Genomic DNA, 16,052 nt, shown 5'->3' on the forward strand with positions numbered 1-16,052 from the left:
TCTGCTGAAGATTCAAGGGAACACTGTAGACTGCCTAGGTTTTCTTTCTATACCGTTCTTTCCTGCGAACTCTTACATACTTTGATAACTCTAGATTGTTGGCTTCATCTCTACCATTTAAGGAAATCACCTGGGTATACCTGAGTTTCTCCTAACTTCAGCATTGCCTAGAATTTCACTCTGGTGTATAAGCAGAGGGACATGTTTGCTTCCTCTCTGAATAATTTCTATATTTTTTTGCCCATGTCTTGAAAACCATTGTTTCATATTTTCATATGGTTGTTCAGGTGGTCAAGTGGAAGAATAGGTATGCTATGTTACTCCACTGTGCTTGTACTCAGTCATTTCCAGCTGTTTATGACCCCATGGACTGTAGCCCACCAGGTTTCCTTTGTACGTGGAATTTCCCAAGCAGCAATACTGGAGTGGGTTGCCATTTCCTCTTCCAGGGGATCTTCCAGACTCATGGATGAAACCCTGGTCTCCTGTGTCTCCTGCGTTGTCAGGTGGATTCTTTACCACTGAGCCATCTGGGAAGCCCCCCACCCCCCACCATGTTACCCCATCTTGGTTAAAAGGAGAAATCCCAGTGATAATCTTAGCCAGAAATAATATTAGCTGGAAGTTGCAAAGCTCTCTGTTTTTATTAAAATATACAAAACTAATAAAGAAATATTAGATATAGGGGCACAACGTCTACTTCTTTCCTTCCCCTACTAGTGTAATCTAGTGGTTCAGACAGCCCAGGGGTTCAGTGGTCCAGGCCTTCTTAGAGTCTGTATTCAAATGATAATTTGTCATAAATTTTTGTCATAGGTATTTCTTTATACATATTATTAAATGGCTTACTTCCAGAAGTATTTGTGGATAATAGATTACATATCTCACAAAAATTTTTGATCTAATGCAGTAATTGCCTACCTCACTTTAAAATATTACAGTATTTATATAATTTAATGGATTGGATTAATATAAAGATGTCTTAAAAAGCCAGTGATAGAATGGCATCTCCAAAATATTATGTAATCAGCCTTAGGCATGAGAAAGTGTGTTTAGATGATGGTAAGGAAAATATGAAGGCTTTGAGAATCTTAAATGCAAGTTTACCTAAACAAAGTATAAAGGTTTATATTGTTGAATGAACAGTAAAATATCTCTTTCAGACAAAAAAAAAAATCACAAATAAGTCAGGTACTTAAATCACATATCTCTAATTTTTTTTTAATTGGCTTATTCCTATTTGTGAAAGAACCACCTTTTGTGAAACCAGTGAAATTGCAAAGATAAATTAATGTAATTGTAAAAGAATGGTGGTTAAGTATGTTTATAATAAAGAATATTGTTAAACTAAATATATCTTTAAATCACCCTGTTATTAAATGTCAATAGTGAATTTCAGAAAACATATATGCTCTGTTTGTGGAAACAGAAGAGTGTGAGAAATATTCTATTCAGTTTTATTTTCATTGTTGTGAATGGTTTAGCAGGATGTTTACCGACTGGTTTTTAATCAACTTTTTTAAATGCCTTTAAGATTTGTTGTTTCTCACAAGTAGCTTAAGAATTTATTTCTTTTGTCTCTTTGGTACATTTAAATTTAAAGATTTGTTTTTCCATTCACTTAGATAAAGTATTGCTTGAAGAGATGTCCTCATTTCTGAACCATTATTACTCTCCAAGTTAATTTTATGAAAAGGCTTATTTTAAAATAATACATACTATGAAATGCAATAACAGCATGCATTTTCACCCGTAGTCCTATACACTTAATACAACAGTTTTAAACTATCCCTATTTTCTTTTCATAAATTTGCTACCTATCCATAAACATATAAATTGTGTCTGACTTCATTTTACTTATTTCTTCAACACAGTTCCATATTACCACATTGTCTTCTTATTTCACAAAATTCCCATTCCCAGCTTGACTTGAAGTTAAATCTAAAATACACAGGTTGCAGATTCTTAATAAAATTCTGGATATGCTTCAATATTTCTAGTAATAATGAGAAGTGGTGATCTGAACAATAGCTTGGCCAATACAATGGCTGACTTTGAGAGTGAATTCAATTTCCTTTGGAGCAGCTTAAATGCTGGGATGACTAAATATAATTTAATCAGTTCAGGCACCACCACAAACAGGCTGGCTTTCCTTAGAGTAAAAATCAGATCAGCACCCTCATTATTTTTGCCCAAGCTATTTCAATCTCTAAACTTTCTTCCTTTCATCTTTGCTGTCTCAATGCATCATTTACCCAGATGTCAGAGGAATTATAAATATTATCCTGTCTTCCCCATCATTAACAGTATGAGAAATACTTCATATTGACTGTAGGCTAATGTCCAGATTTCTTAGAATCACTTTCAAGATCCTCCATGACTTGTTTTCCACATACAGACTCATCTATAAAGACATCCCTAGTTCTTTCAGATAAAGTTGGTCATACTTCCTGCGGGCTCTTCAGTGCCTCTGTGCCGTCTATTATGCCCCTTGTCTCATTTGAGTCTAATCATTTAATGTATCTGTCCACTGGTCTGTGAATCCTTAAGGGAGGAAACTGTAATTTATTCATCTTTGTATCATGTGTCTCTCACTTCCTCTCACGCAGTTCGTGTCTCTCCTTGTTTCCTAGCATCTTTCACAGAGGACTTGACAGTAAAATGACAACTGTTAAGGCAACGACAGACTTTCCTGATGATCCAGTGGTTGAGACTTCACCTTCCGATGTAGGGGATGTGGGTTCGATATCTGGCCGGGAACTAAGATCCCACATTCCTCATGGCCAAACAACCAAAACACGAAAAAGAAGCAATATGAGAACAAATTCAATTCCTCATCAAAAAAAAAAAAATTTAAAGCAACAATAACAGCAACATGTAATTTTAAAAAGCTATAATCAAATATAATACTGTACTGAGTGCTTTGTATGGATTATCTAATTTAATTCTCTTTCACAAATTATGAATAAATTATCATTTTTGGCTTCTATATTGTTACACATGAGAAAACTAGTCTTATAGAAGTTAAATAACTGACCCATTTTCACACAAGTGGCAAAGCCACATTTAAACCTCAATACTCTAATGTATAAAATGTGATTTTTCAATATTTGAGGAATACTTATAATGAGTGAGTTTAGTCTCATTGAAAAAAATTACAGGCATCTATGTAAAGAAGGTAACTTTGTTACTAATAGTCTACTTATTAGATTAAGGCTATTTTTAATGTAATGTGGGTGTATGCTCAGTCATGTCCAACTCTTTGTGACCCCATGGACTGTAGCCTGCCAGGCTCCTCTGTCCATGGAATTCTCCAGACAAGAATACTAGAGTGAGTTTCCATTTCCTCCTCCAGGGGATGTTCCTGACCCAGGGATCAACCCCAAGTCTTCTGTGTCTCCTGCATTGGCAGGCTGATTGTTTCAGCTTGGTTTCCCCTAAAGTAGACTCTCAGACACAATTTGACTGCAGTAGTTTTAAAGAGACAATCACAGAGTATACCTGGGCAAGGAGGGTGAAGAGGTAAGACAGGGAAGGGAAATCAGCCAGTCAAAGATCCCCATCCTGATGCTTATCCCTGTGGGCACCTGAGGCTCCATCTTGCTGGAAAACCATGGCAATGATACAGAAAACACCTCAGAGATGCTTCATTAGAGACCTGCTTTTTCCCCAGCTTCATTGACTGGGGAACCAATTTGCCTCTGAACTTTTGATTTGCCTTTTATCAGAGATGAGAGAAAGCACTCGGTTGACTGTCTGCTGGTACTTATGGTAAGGCCAACTTGGCAAGTTCTAGGATGGTGATGCTATAGAGACAGTGTTGATGCTCTGGCATTAGTCCTGGAGCTGTTACTCATCAACTTGTGCTTCCAGTAAATCAGATCTTTATTTGAACTATAGATAGATAGATGATAAATAGATGGATAGATAGATGGATGGATGTTAGATAAACGGATAGATAGAGGGATGATAGATGAATGGATGGATGGATAGATGGATAGATGCATGGATGATAGATGATAAATAGTTATATAATATATAGATGATAGGTAGCAGACACATAGATGATGGATAGATACACATACACACACATGTACATACATAGACAGCTAATTGTGTATGTCATATATCACTCCTGTGTTTGTTACTGAACTCAGGTTCAGTTGCTCAAAAGCCGGTCATTTGAGAGGCAAGTGTGAATAGACAGGAAATATGCTTTAATCAGAAAAGCCAACAATCTGAGGAGAAGGTGGATTTGTCCAGAGACCAACTCTGAAGATTCTGCTTGGCCACGACCAGTTTTAAAGGGGGAAATGGGGAAGAATCTCAGTGAATTTATCAGAGCAGGATGTTGGGTTCTGATCATTCTCCATTGCGTGAACATCTCTTCTGATGTTATCTTGCCTGCGTGATCTGCCTGCTGGGTTGCTAAAGGGGCTGCTGGGGTAGAGAGCTAGTCATTTTTTAGCTAGTTTATTCTTCATCCTTACCTCTTTTTCTCTAGGAAAAGAATCAGCAGGTTAGACAAGGCATAGTGTGCATTCAGGAGAGCGTAAGTCAGGAGTTAGGTTGAGTTGCTGAGTTAATCTCGTTCCTAGAATTAGGGTCTTTTTTAATTATTTTAATTGGAGGCTAGTTATTTTACAATATTGTGGTGATCTTTGCCATACATTGACATGAATCAGCCCTGGATGTACATGTGTTCCCCATCCTGACCCTCCCTCCCACCTCCCTCCCCATCCCATCCCTCAGGGTCATCCCAGTGCACCAGCCCTGAGCACCCTGTCTCACATTGAACCTGGACTGACGTTCTATTTCACATAGGATAATATACATGTTTCAATGCTATTCTCTCAAATCATCCCACCCTCGCCTTCTCCCACAGAGCCCAACAGTCTGTTCTTTACATCTGTGTCTCTTTTGCTGTCTCTCATATACTAGAATTGAAAGAATTAGGGTCTTTAAAGGCTGGAAGAGAACAGAAATGAGCAAGCAGGACAGGGAGCAAAGGATCTGTTTTCATGTTCAACTCGATATCATTTAGACACTTCAGAGTTCATGTGGTCAAAATTGAATTCATCTTTACCCTCAAATCTTGGAGCCCTCAAATGTCCCTCACGCACTGTGTTCTTACCTCCATCTGTATTTCATACATCAGTTGCCTATGTCCAAAACGTGGGGGTCCTCCATAACTGTTTCTCCTAGACAGTTACTAAGTCATGTCAATTATTTTCCTAAATATATCTCAAGTTGGTCTTTTGCAGGCCCCTTTTAACTCTCACTTGCATTGAAGTTACTTTATGAATTGATTTAGGGGCCCCACTCTCAAATGCTTGAAACGTCTGCATATCAATTCCCCTTTAAATCTTTGCCCTTTACCAATCTGTATCTCCTATTATAACATAAATATCTTAAAGTCAGAAACTGCGATTCATTCTTTATCTCCACTTTGCATCCTGGCTAAGAGTAAGCCAATAGCAAATCACTGTGAACTGAACACACAAATGAACAGAAAGATATTTTCACATCCCTTATATAGAAATTACTTAAAATATTTTTATGAGCAAAGGCTTTTTTTGCCCATGATCAGTCTTCCATCCTCACAAGTCTGCCTATTTTTCTTAATGGATTATATATAGCTGTTAAACATATATTTAAATCCCAAAGCCTATTGATTGCTTTGCGGTCCCCAACCTTTTTGACACCAGAGATTAGTCTCGTGGAAGACAATTTTTCCATGGATGAGATCAGGGAGATAGTTTTGGGATGATTCAGGAATAGTAGGGTCCATGCTCCTATGAGAACCTAATGCCACTGCTGATCTGAGAGGAGGTAGAGCTCAGAAGGTCATGCAAACATTAGGGAGAAGCCATAAATACAAAAGAAGCTTCACTTGCCTACTGCTCATCTCCTGCTGTGCAGCCTGGTTCCTAACATGAACTGATCCATGGCCCAGGGGTTGGGAACCCTGCTATAGTGTATTGGTCTGAATACAGTTTTTATTTAAAAAACAAGCAAGCAATGTGTACAATATCTCCTCTAAATGTTAAAAGAATAATTTTCCTCTTGGGAATATCAGTTACATTCCCAGAGCATTGTTAGGTATGATGTTTTGATATTTTGATATATTGATATTTGATGTTTTTATATATTGATATCCTGAATATCAATATTCAGGATAATACAAAATCAACATTCAAAAAACTAAGATCATGGCATCCCATCCCATCACTTCATGGCAAATAGATAGGGAGACAATGGAAACAGTGACAGATTTTATTTTCTGGGGCTCCAAAATCACAGCAGATGGTGATTGGAGCCATGAAATTAAAGACACTTGCTCCTTGGAAGAAAAGCTATGACCAACATAGACAGCATATTAAAAAAAAAAAAACAGAGACATTACTTTACCAACAAAGTCCTGTATAGTTAAAGCTATGGTTTTTCCAGTAGTCATGTATGCATATGACAGTTGGACCATAAAAAAAGGTGAGCGCCAAAGAGTTGATGCTCTTGAACTGAGGTGTTGGATAAGACTTGGGAGAGTCCCTTGGACTGCAAGGAGATCCAACCAATCAATCGTAAAATAAATCAATCCTGAATATTCATTGGAAGGACTGATACTGAAGTTCAGTTCGGTTGAGTTCAGTCACTCAGTCGTGTCTGACTCTTTGTGACCCCATGAACCACAGCACGCTAGGCCTCCCTATTTATCACCAACTCCTGGAGTCCACCCAAACCCATGTCCATTGAGTCAGTGACGCCATCCAACCATCTCATCCTCTTTTGTCCCCTTCTCCTCCTGCCCTCAATCTTTCCCAACATAAGGGTCTTTTCAAATGAGTCAGCTTTTCACATCAGGTGGCAAAAGTATTGGAGTTTCAGCTTAAACATCAGTCCTTCCAATGAACACCCAGGACTGATCTCCTTTAAGATGGACAGGTTGGATCTCCTTGAAGTCCAAGAGACTCTCAAGAGTCTTCTCCAACACCACAGTTCAAAAGCATCAATTCTTTGGTGTTCAGCTTTCTTCACAGTCCAACTGTCACATCCATACATGACTACTGGAAAAACAATAGCCTTGACTATATGGACGTTTGTTGACAAAGTAATGTCTCTGCTTTTTAACATGCTGTCTAAGTTGGTCATAACTTTCCTTCCAAGGAGTAAGCGTCTTTTAATTTCATGGCTGCAGTCACCATCTGCAGTGATTTTGGAGCCCAGAAAAATAAATTCAGCCACTGTTTCCACTGTTTCCCAATTTATTTGCATGAAGTGATGGGACTGGATGCCATGATCTTCATTTTCTGAATGTTGAGCTTTAAGCCAACTTTTTCACTCTCCTCTTTCACTTTCATCAAGAGGCTCTTTAGTTCTTCTTAACTTTCTACCATAAGGGTGGTGTCATCTGCATATTTGTGGTTACTGATATTTCTTCTGGCAATCTTGATTCCAGCTTGTGCTTCTTCCAGCCCAGCGTTTCTCATGATGTACTCTGCATATAAGTTAAATAAGCAGGGTGACAATATACAGCCTTGACATACTTCTTTTCCTATTTGGAACCAGTCTGTTGTTCCATGTCCAGCTCTAACTGTTGCATCCTGACCTGCATACAGATTTCTCAAGAGACAGGTCAGGTGGTCTGGTATTTCCATCTCTTTCAAAATTTTTGCAGTTTATTGTGATCCACACAATCAAAGGCTTTGGAATAGTCAATAAAGCAGAAATAGATGTTTTTCTGGAACTCTCTTGCTTTTTCAATGATCCAGAGGATGTTGGCCATTTGATCTCTGGTTCCTCTGCCTTTTCTAAAACCAGCTTGAACATATGGAAGTTCATGGTTCATGTATTGCTGAAGCCTGGCTTGGAGAATTTTGAGCATTACTTTACTAGCGTGTGAGACGAGTGCAATTGTGCAATAGTTTGAGCATTCTTTGGCATTGCTTTTCTTTGGGATTGGAATGAAAACTGACCTTTCCCAGGCCTGTGGCCACTGCTGAGTTTTCCAAATTTGCTGGCATATTGAGTGCAGCACTTTCACAGCATCATCTTTCAGGATTTGAAATAGCTCAACTGGAATTCCATCACCTCCACTAGCTTTGTTCATAGTGATGTTTCCTAAGGCCCACTTGACTTCACATTCCAGGATGCCTGGCTCTAGGTGAGTGTGAGTGATCACACCATCATGATTATCTGGGTCGTGAAGATCTTTTTTGTACAGTTCTTCTGTGTATTCTTGCCACCTCTTCTTAATATCTTCTGCTTCTGTTAGGTCCCTACCATTTCTGTCCTTTATTGAGCCCATCTTTGCATGAAATGTTCCCTTGGCATCTCTAATTTTCTTGAAGAGATCTCTTGTCTTCCCCATTCTATTGTTTTCTTCTATTTCTTTGCATTGATTGCAGAGGAAGGTTTTTTATCTCTCCTTGCTAATCTTTGGAACTCTGTATTCAAATGGAGCTCCAATTCGTTGGCCACCTGATGTGAAGTACTGACTGACTGGAAAAGACCCTGATACTGGGCAAGATTGAAGGCAGGAGGAGAAGGGGATGACAGAGTATGAGATGGTTGGATGGCATCACTGACTTAATGGACATGATTTTGAGTGAGCTCCCGGAGTTGGTGATGGACAGGGGAGCCTGGCATCCTGCAGTCCATGGGGTCACAAAGAGTCGGGCATGACTGAGTGACTGAACTGAACTGAACTGAATGTTGATATAGGAAAACACCTTTGTCTCAGGTCTCTGGCTTTGTTGAATGGGTAACTCTGTAATTATGACAAGATGCACTGAATTCCTTTAGCACTCTTTTCCATCTTTGTTCATTATATGTGAAAGCACCCATCTCACTATGCTCTTGGAAATCACTGACACATATGTTTCATATATTGCTCTTTAAAATAATTTTGTGTTATCCCTAAAGGAATATGTTCCTTTGTGAAAGTCACTCAGTCCTGTTTGACTGTGACCCCATGAACTTTAACCTGCCAGGCTTCTCTATCCATAGAGTTCTCCTGGTCAGAATACTGAAATGGATTGCCATTCCCTCCTCCAGGGTATCTTCCTGACCCAGAGATCAAACATGGGTCTCCTGCATTGCAGGCGGATTCTTTACCACTGAGCCACCAGGGAAGCCCTGGTTCTTTAAAGAGCATGTCTTTTATAGGGCTTTTATGCCCATTTCATGGTATCAATTTGATGGTTTTTTTCCTAGTTCTCTCAATTGTATTTGAAAACATCGAAATCTACCATTTTTATAAATATTTTTACAATTTAAAAAATCTGAGATCAAATAAAGTAATAATAAAGTGACAAAATAGAAAGAAATGTCTACATTTTATATTTAAATTATTTGTCTAAAATATGTCATTTTATTATAACTTCCAGGATAATTAATTTTTTTCTTTAATTGCATCCTGCTGCTGTGTCACTTCAGTCGTGTCCAACTCTGTATGACCTCATAGATGGCAGCCCACCAGACTCCCCTGTCCCTGGGATTCTCCAGGCAAGAACACTGGAGTGGATTGCCATTTCCTTCTCCAATGCATGAAAGTGAAAAGTGAAAGTGAAATCGCTCAGTCGTGTCCGAGTCTTAGCAACCCCATGGACTGCAGCCCACCAGGTTTCTCCGTCCATGGTTTTTCCAGGCAAGAGTACTGGAGTGGGGTGCCATTGCCTTCTCCATAATTACATTATACTAATATTCTATTATCTGAAGCTGTAAGACAAGATCTATTTTATATCCACAGTGATATTTAAGTTATCCTAGTGAGATCATAGTAAAATAAAGTATTGAAGTAATTGACTAAAAACATATTGTAGGTAATGTCTTGAATATTCTGGTATGTTTCTATGCATACTGGTAGAATCTATGCATGCTTCAAAATTTATACTTTGCTTTGTTTTCTCGTAAATTAAACAGTAGCCATTTCTGGCAAAAGACAAATTATTAGATGTTCTTGCTTTTAAGCAGAAACTGTGTCTGTTTCCAGATTTTTGCTCTCCCTTTTGTCTTCAGGTAGTCCATATAAGGAAAATCACTGAATTTTGATAATTGATTAAAATTTCACTCTGTATTATTTTTAAAGTAACTCAAATGTTTCACCAACAAGTGAATTCATTATCCTTCATAAAGCTTGGGCAAATATGACCAATGCTAAACTAAAAATTAAATGAGATTTGAGACCCAGTTTTCTGCCCTATTTATAAATTACTTAAATAAATCAAGAATATTGAAAGCATAGCCATGACATATACTAAATTGCTTGCAACTATGCCCAGAGTTAAGACCTACTTCCTATTTGGCATCTCAGATTACTTCACAGTGATAACAGAAATATGAGATCTGTATAGTTCTCATAAGGAAGGTCATAGTGTCATGATTTGAATCTCACCATGAGGTTGCATCAGTATGTGATTATTTAAGATTAAATTTTCACTTCTTTCACTTTAAGTTTCTTTTCTCCCCTAGAGCCTTAAACACTGCCAGCCATGGAGACATAACCCAACTTTAACTGATTATTTGGGCATAAATATTACAGAAGTTAAACTTCCAAAACTTCCCAGAAATCCACCCAAACATTAACCACTTCCTCAATGGAAATGATGTTAATACATAAAATTTGTCCTCATTACTATTAGATTGCAATAGAGAAAATATATATTAAGAAGACCATGACATTTCAGTGCAATTCTTACCTTCTTTTTGAGCCACTGGTATAGAAAAGCACATATGAAGTCAATATACAAAGGAGGGCTGAGGAAATTACGGCAAAATCAACTCGGAATCACTGGAATAAACTATTCATCTGGTTTTATAGTCCAACAGAGCTTCTTATTATTTAACCTTGTTGAGTCAAGACACATTATCTGTAACTGAATAAATGTGAAATTGACACATTCAGAAAAACAAAAAAGAGAGTGGATGTGAAAGGGAATCATTAATAAATCCCCAAAATGGGTAGAGTAGCTATAATGATGTAGAAGCTATGGCTGGGAAATCGTTCAGATCAGATCAGATCAGTTGCTCAGTCTTGTCCGACTCTTTGTGACCCCATGAATCGCAGCACACCAGGGCAAAGTCTAATTTTCACTGTTGTCTGATAACACAGTGAGTCAATGACAATATAAAATGTACTACCTTTTTGCATCTAACATAGCCTTGCCCTCCTCTTTCAACTCCAGCTGTAAGCACAAGATGTACCTGGAAAGGCTGCCGAACACCAGCATCATTATCCCATTCCATAACGAAGGCTGGACTTCCCTCCTCCGGACCATACACAGCATCATCAACCGAACCCCAGAGAGTCTGATCGCAGAAATCATCCTGGTTGATGACTTCAGTGATAGAGGTAAGTCACTATTGATACCATTTTATGTGATTCTGTTATCACCTGCATAATTGTTACAGGCTTTTAAAATAAGGCAGAGGATTATTACAATGGCTTCTTGCTGATTCTATCTGAAAGGTGATTATGAAGTTTTGTCTATGCTGTGCTGTTGTGATTTTGTAAAATGTTGGCCAAATGCAAAATGAAATGGATAAGTTATTGGCATCATTTGGGGTATCTGTAAGAAATTTACATTGCATTTCTGTTGTGAATTAGATAGGTGTTGGCAGAATATCTTAAGTTCTATCTTCAGCTTTAGAAAAAAACACTGTGAAATATGGTGAGTACATATGAATGGTGATATATTCCAGTAGAACCGTAAAACCTGTTTCCATTTCTGAAAAAGATCTGCTCTGTTGTTTACTAGCAAGATGGTTTCTCCAGGCTGTGCTTCTGTTATTTCATAAATACTGGAAATGGTAAGTAACACAAAGAAATATTTTGACTTGGCGATTTTAGCTATTTTATTGTATCTGAACAATAACAGCATAAAGGCCCGGAGTGCAGAGTATTAGAAAATTTAGCATCATTTTACTGTTTTTTACTATTCTGATGAACACAATTTGGTTCGTAAGTCAGGGGAATATGATTATAGAAAGTTTCTTGAGTTTAGGATTTGATAAATCATATTTGCTTTAAATACAGGAATTGTTAATATTACAGGATAAGTAAAATCTTTCTATCTTGGCTGATAGGCAGAAACTTTTCCTAAAGATATTCATCTACCTTCTGTTTCTTTGTATGAAGGAGTTTGGTTTAACTATACTGTGTGTGTTTAAGAATGGCAGTAAACAAGTTTATTTTTCCTACGTCTTACAAGAGAATGCATCTTGAGTTTCTATGAATTCATTGCAGTTTGGGAAATTTCATTTGCACACAGAAAACTATTCTTCATAGTACTTAAAAATTCTATAAAAGTAAAACCACTTGGTGTGTTAGCTTTGAGGTTTCTGTAATATTTTTGTCTGCAATGATTCACTTCAAATACTGATTCAGGATTCGTGGTCTATTTGTATGTGTTGAAGTTTATGTGACAAAAGAAAGTTGTCTGTTGTTCTGTTAAATACTAAACTACCAACTTGGTAATTCAGGTTGATTTCAAAGTACCTTTTGCCTTGCATTTCTTAGGTAAATATGTGTTAAATAAGTATCTAAGAAGTACTTAAAATTAAATGCACTCATTAAAATTAATTTAAATAACACAGAAGATTCTTTTTTTTATTTTAATTGAGGCTACTTGTTTCAAAGTGGTCATTATTACCTCAGGGTAAAAATGCACATTTCATGTGTTAAAGCTAAAACTTTGCTTTTAAATAAAAGAATGAAAAAGGGAGTAAAGATCTGGGATGGTAGGTACATCACCAAATAAATGGTATTTTTTGGTTGACTGGTACCAAGAGAAATAAGATAGTGTATCTGTAGAGAATTTTCTACATAATTAGCTTTGTCTTGGTAAAGTGTGTCCAAAAACAGAATTTTGACCTGAGGGTAATAGAGAGGAGACACTCACTAGCAGTAGATCGTGGTTTGCAGAGAATTTTTTTGTTGAATATTTCTCAAAGGTGCTTTCCAAAGAGAAAGGTGCTTTCTCCCTCCTTGAAGAGGGAGAAAAGAGTGGTCTTGATTTTTGAATCTCTGTGTAGTAGCGACTCTAATGGACAATCCCTTCTACATAGCATGTTCCTGGAAAGGAAGTGTGTTCAGAATGGTCAATGTCATTGCTTTTCATGAAGTGAAACAACACAAATAGTATTAGCTGGGAGTATGGTGGTGATTTTGACTTTCCTAGCAGACATTTTTAAGGAGAATCATTATGTTGCAGAAAGGGGGACCCCTTCCAGGGTCTGAAACTGGGCTCTTGTCTAACACTCGGAAATAAATAGTCCGAGGAACACATGTGCTGGTAAAGCAAGAGATTTTATTGGGAAAGGGCGCCCAGGGGCTAGGGGGTGTGTGAGGGGAAGCAATAGCTTAAATAGAACAGCTCTGTCACATGGCTTGCAGCCTTGGGCTTTATGGTGATGGGATTAGTTTCCAGGTTGTCTTTAGCCAATCATTCTGACTCAGAGTCCTTCCCAGTGGTGCAATGCGTTGTTCGGCCAAGATGGATGCCAGCAAGAAGGATTCTGGGAGGTGGTCAGACATGCGGGGTCTCTCTTTAACCTTTCCCTAACTCTTCTGGTTGGTGGTGGCTTTTTAGTTCCATGTTCCTTACCAAGACCTCCTATTGTAAAATAACTCATGTAAATGGTTACTGTGGTGCCTGGAGGTTTCAGTCAGTGTGCTTCCCCTAACAACTATTTTAATGCTTTCGTACATCTTTCCTTTAGTTATTCTATTTCTGGGAGTGATCAAGTGGAAAGTATTATTTTATAATCATTAAACTTTCAAAAGGGGAAGTTTTAGGAAATATTGCTTTTCATTTCACAAGTCTGATGATATGTGTAGGAGTAAACTTTGAAAGACATGATAAAAATACCTTAAAAATATTTTATATTATATCATAATTCTAAAGGTTATGAAATAGGACAGACCTTCCTTTCAAATTGTTGTTTCAGATTACAGAATCCCATCTGGTAGAATGTTAGGGTTTGTGGCCATCCCTGGTGTATGCAATAGGAGAAACCTTCCTTTCAAATTTTTGTTTCCCATTACAGAATCTCATCTGATAAAATATTGGTGTTTAAAAGCATCACTGTCACTTTCTGAATTGTGAGAAATCTAGAAAATCAACATAATAAACACAGGTTAGAATCCTCATGCTGACAATGAACTGTATGATTTGGGGTAAATGAACCTCTTGGTGTCTCAAATTTCTTTAACAAATGTGGATAAATGACACTTAGTTATCTAAGCTATTCAGGGAGACTGTGATGGAGACCTCCTTGGCTGATAAAGGAACTGTGCTCCATAGGACAGCAACTGTTTTCAGTTTCTGGCTACTCCTCAACAAATACTGTCCTGAAAAACAGCATCAACATTCTCCATACTTTTGTGAGGCGATCCTCTCAATTTAATCAAGTCATTTTTCCGAGATTGAATCAATCAATCATTCTGTCTGTCTGTCCATCCGTCCACCCACACATCTATCTGTCCCCCCACCATCCCCAGGTGCAATCAGAGTCCTACCTTCATAGAAGGCATATGAAGGCAAACTGTAGTCATTTATAACATGGTAGAAAAATTAGTACTGCATTAACATTAAAAAAAAAAGTTTTACCAATAAGCAGGTAGTTTTACACATATTGAAGAAAAAAATATAAATTTTAGAATTTCAACACAAAGAGGATAAATAGAGCATATTATCTTCCTAAATTATGTCTGTGACCTTAATGTTCATCAAAACTCATTCAGGACTTTTTTTACTATTAGAAGAGGAGGAAAATATCCCCAGCCATCTCATATTTACAGGGCCTCAAAGACAAAGAAGTTTTCCCTGTTTATTAGTTAGATACGATTTATATCCATATTTTTAAAAGCTATTATACTTTATGATTTTTTTGGTATAACTCAGAAATCAGAAGGTTTTTTTCCCCATCAATTCTTTAAAAATCAAGTATTCTAGACAAATTATAAAGCACAAGAAAATATAGGGGATGTTTTGTTCTCCTTCAAGAAATTATTTCTGAAACATTACACTTCATGTTTATTTTCAGAAATACATTCTAGCTCCAGGTTTGTTTAGTATGCATTTTAACACCTTTGCCCTACAGCTCTTCTGATTCTCTAATGTCCTTTAGCTATGGGTGATAATATTTTGGTAAGACTTAATCAAACATTACTGCTTTCTATTTTATGTCTTCCAGGTCAATAGAACAGCTACATTTGAAAAAACAGAGCCAACATGGTAGCCATGTTAATAGCATGACTGTAATATCCCTTGGAATTTATAGTTCCAGAATCATTCTGATTGTGAATTCTTTAAAACTGGTTTCATAGCAATAGAGAAAAATGATAAAGTATTTTCAAATTATAGAATTGTTATAAATATTGCAAAGTGATTTTTAAAAATCAGCTTGGATTTATCCAGTTGACTTAGTTATCAAAATGCTTTAAAAAAAAAAAAAAAAAAGGAACATGTGAGCACTTCTTGGTTTAGATATTTTCTGCTGTGGGCTTGGTAAACAGAGTATTGTTTTAGCCTCAGAATGTAAGCCTGCTGTTTATAAAAACAGGAAGGTGTAGGCCTGCAGGTAAAATTTCAAAGCCAACACAGTTTTTGCTGTCTGAAGCTCACCAAAGTTAGCATTTTTTTTTTTTTTTTTCTAGTAAGCTCTCAGAAATACATTTAACAACTTAACTTGAGGCCTCTAACAAGGCTTCATGATGACTTTAAAGCAGGACTAATCCTAGGCTTATCTCCAAATTCCAGGCAACCTTTGCGGCATCTACATGGAAAATGTTGAAATGTGTGAACTAAGCTGCAGCTTAGCCTCAGAGACGGGGCATATTTGAACCTGACAATTCTCTGAACTTGGTGCGCTTAGATGAATTCAAGTTCAAACCAAGGGAACTCGCAGGAGAGTTGCTGACATACTTCCCTTAACACGGGGGTGGGCAGAGGTGGGGCGCTGCTGTGCCTGGATATTGTGCACAGACATACATACATAGTTACGCACACGTGTGCGCATACACGCGTGTGCGCGTGCACGCACACACTCAC

The 16,052-nt window shown here is 37.4% G+C and overlaps 1 protein-coding gene across 3 annotated transcripts in view; it reads left to right on the plus strand.

Annotated features, from left to right (window-relative positions):
- Nucleotides 1-16,052, plus strand: part of LOC147366557 (polypeptide N-acetylgalactosaminyltransferase-like 6) — a 487,868-nt gene that overhangs the window by 328,821 nt on the left and 142,995 nt on the right. The window contains exons 4-5 of one of the 3 annotated variants that reach the window (XM_086414647.1): nt 11,184-11,350; nt 15,196-15,435. In XM_086414647.1, coding sequence (XP_086270773.1) covers nt 11,184-11,350; nt 15,196-15,203 — 175 coding nt within the window. In that variant the 3' untranslated portion in view covers nt 15,204-15,435. Of the gene's footprint in view, nt 1-11,183; nt 11,401-15,195; nt 15,436-16,052 lie in introns of those variants that run through there. The other 2 variants (XM_086414644.1, XM_086414645.1) reach the window with 2 other exon arrangements.

This window comes from Bos grunniens, chromosome 8 (genome assembly GCF_055505025.1).
Source record: "Bos grunniens cultivar Pamir isolate PY7600 chromosome 8, Bosgru_T2T1.0, whole genome shotgun sequence".
Taxonomy (NCBI): domain Eukaryota; kingdom Metazoa; phylum Chordata; class Mammalia; order Artiodactyla; family Bovidae; genus Bos; species Bos grunniens.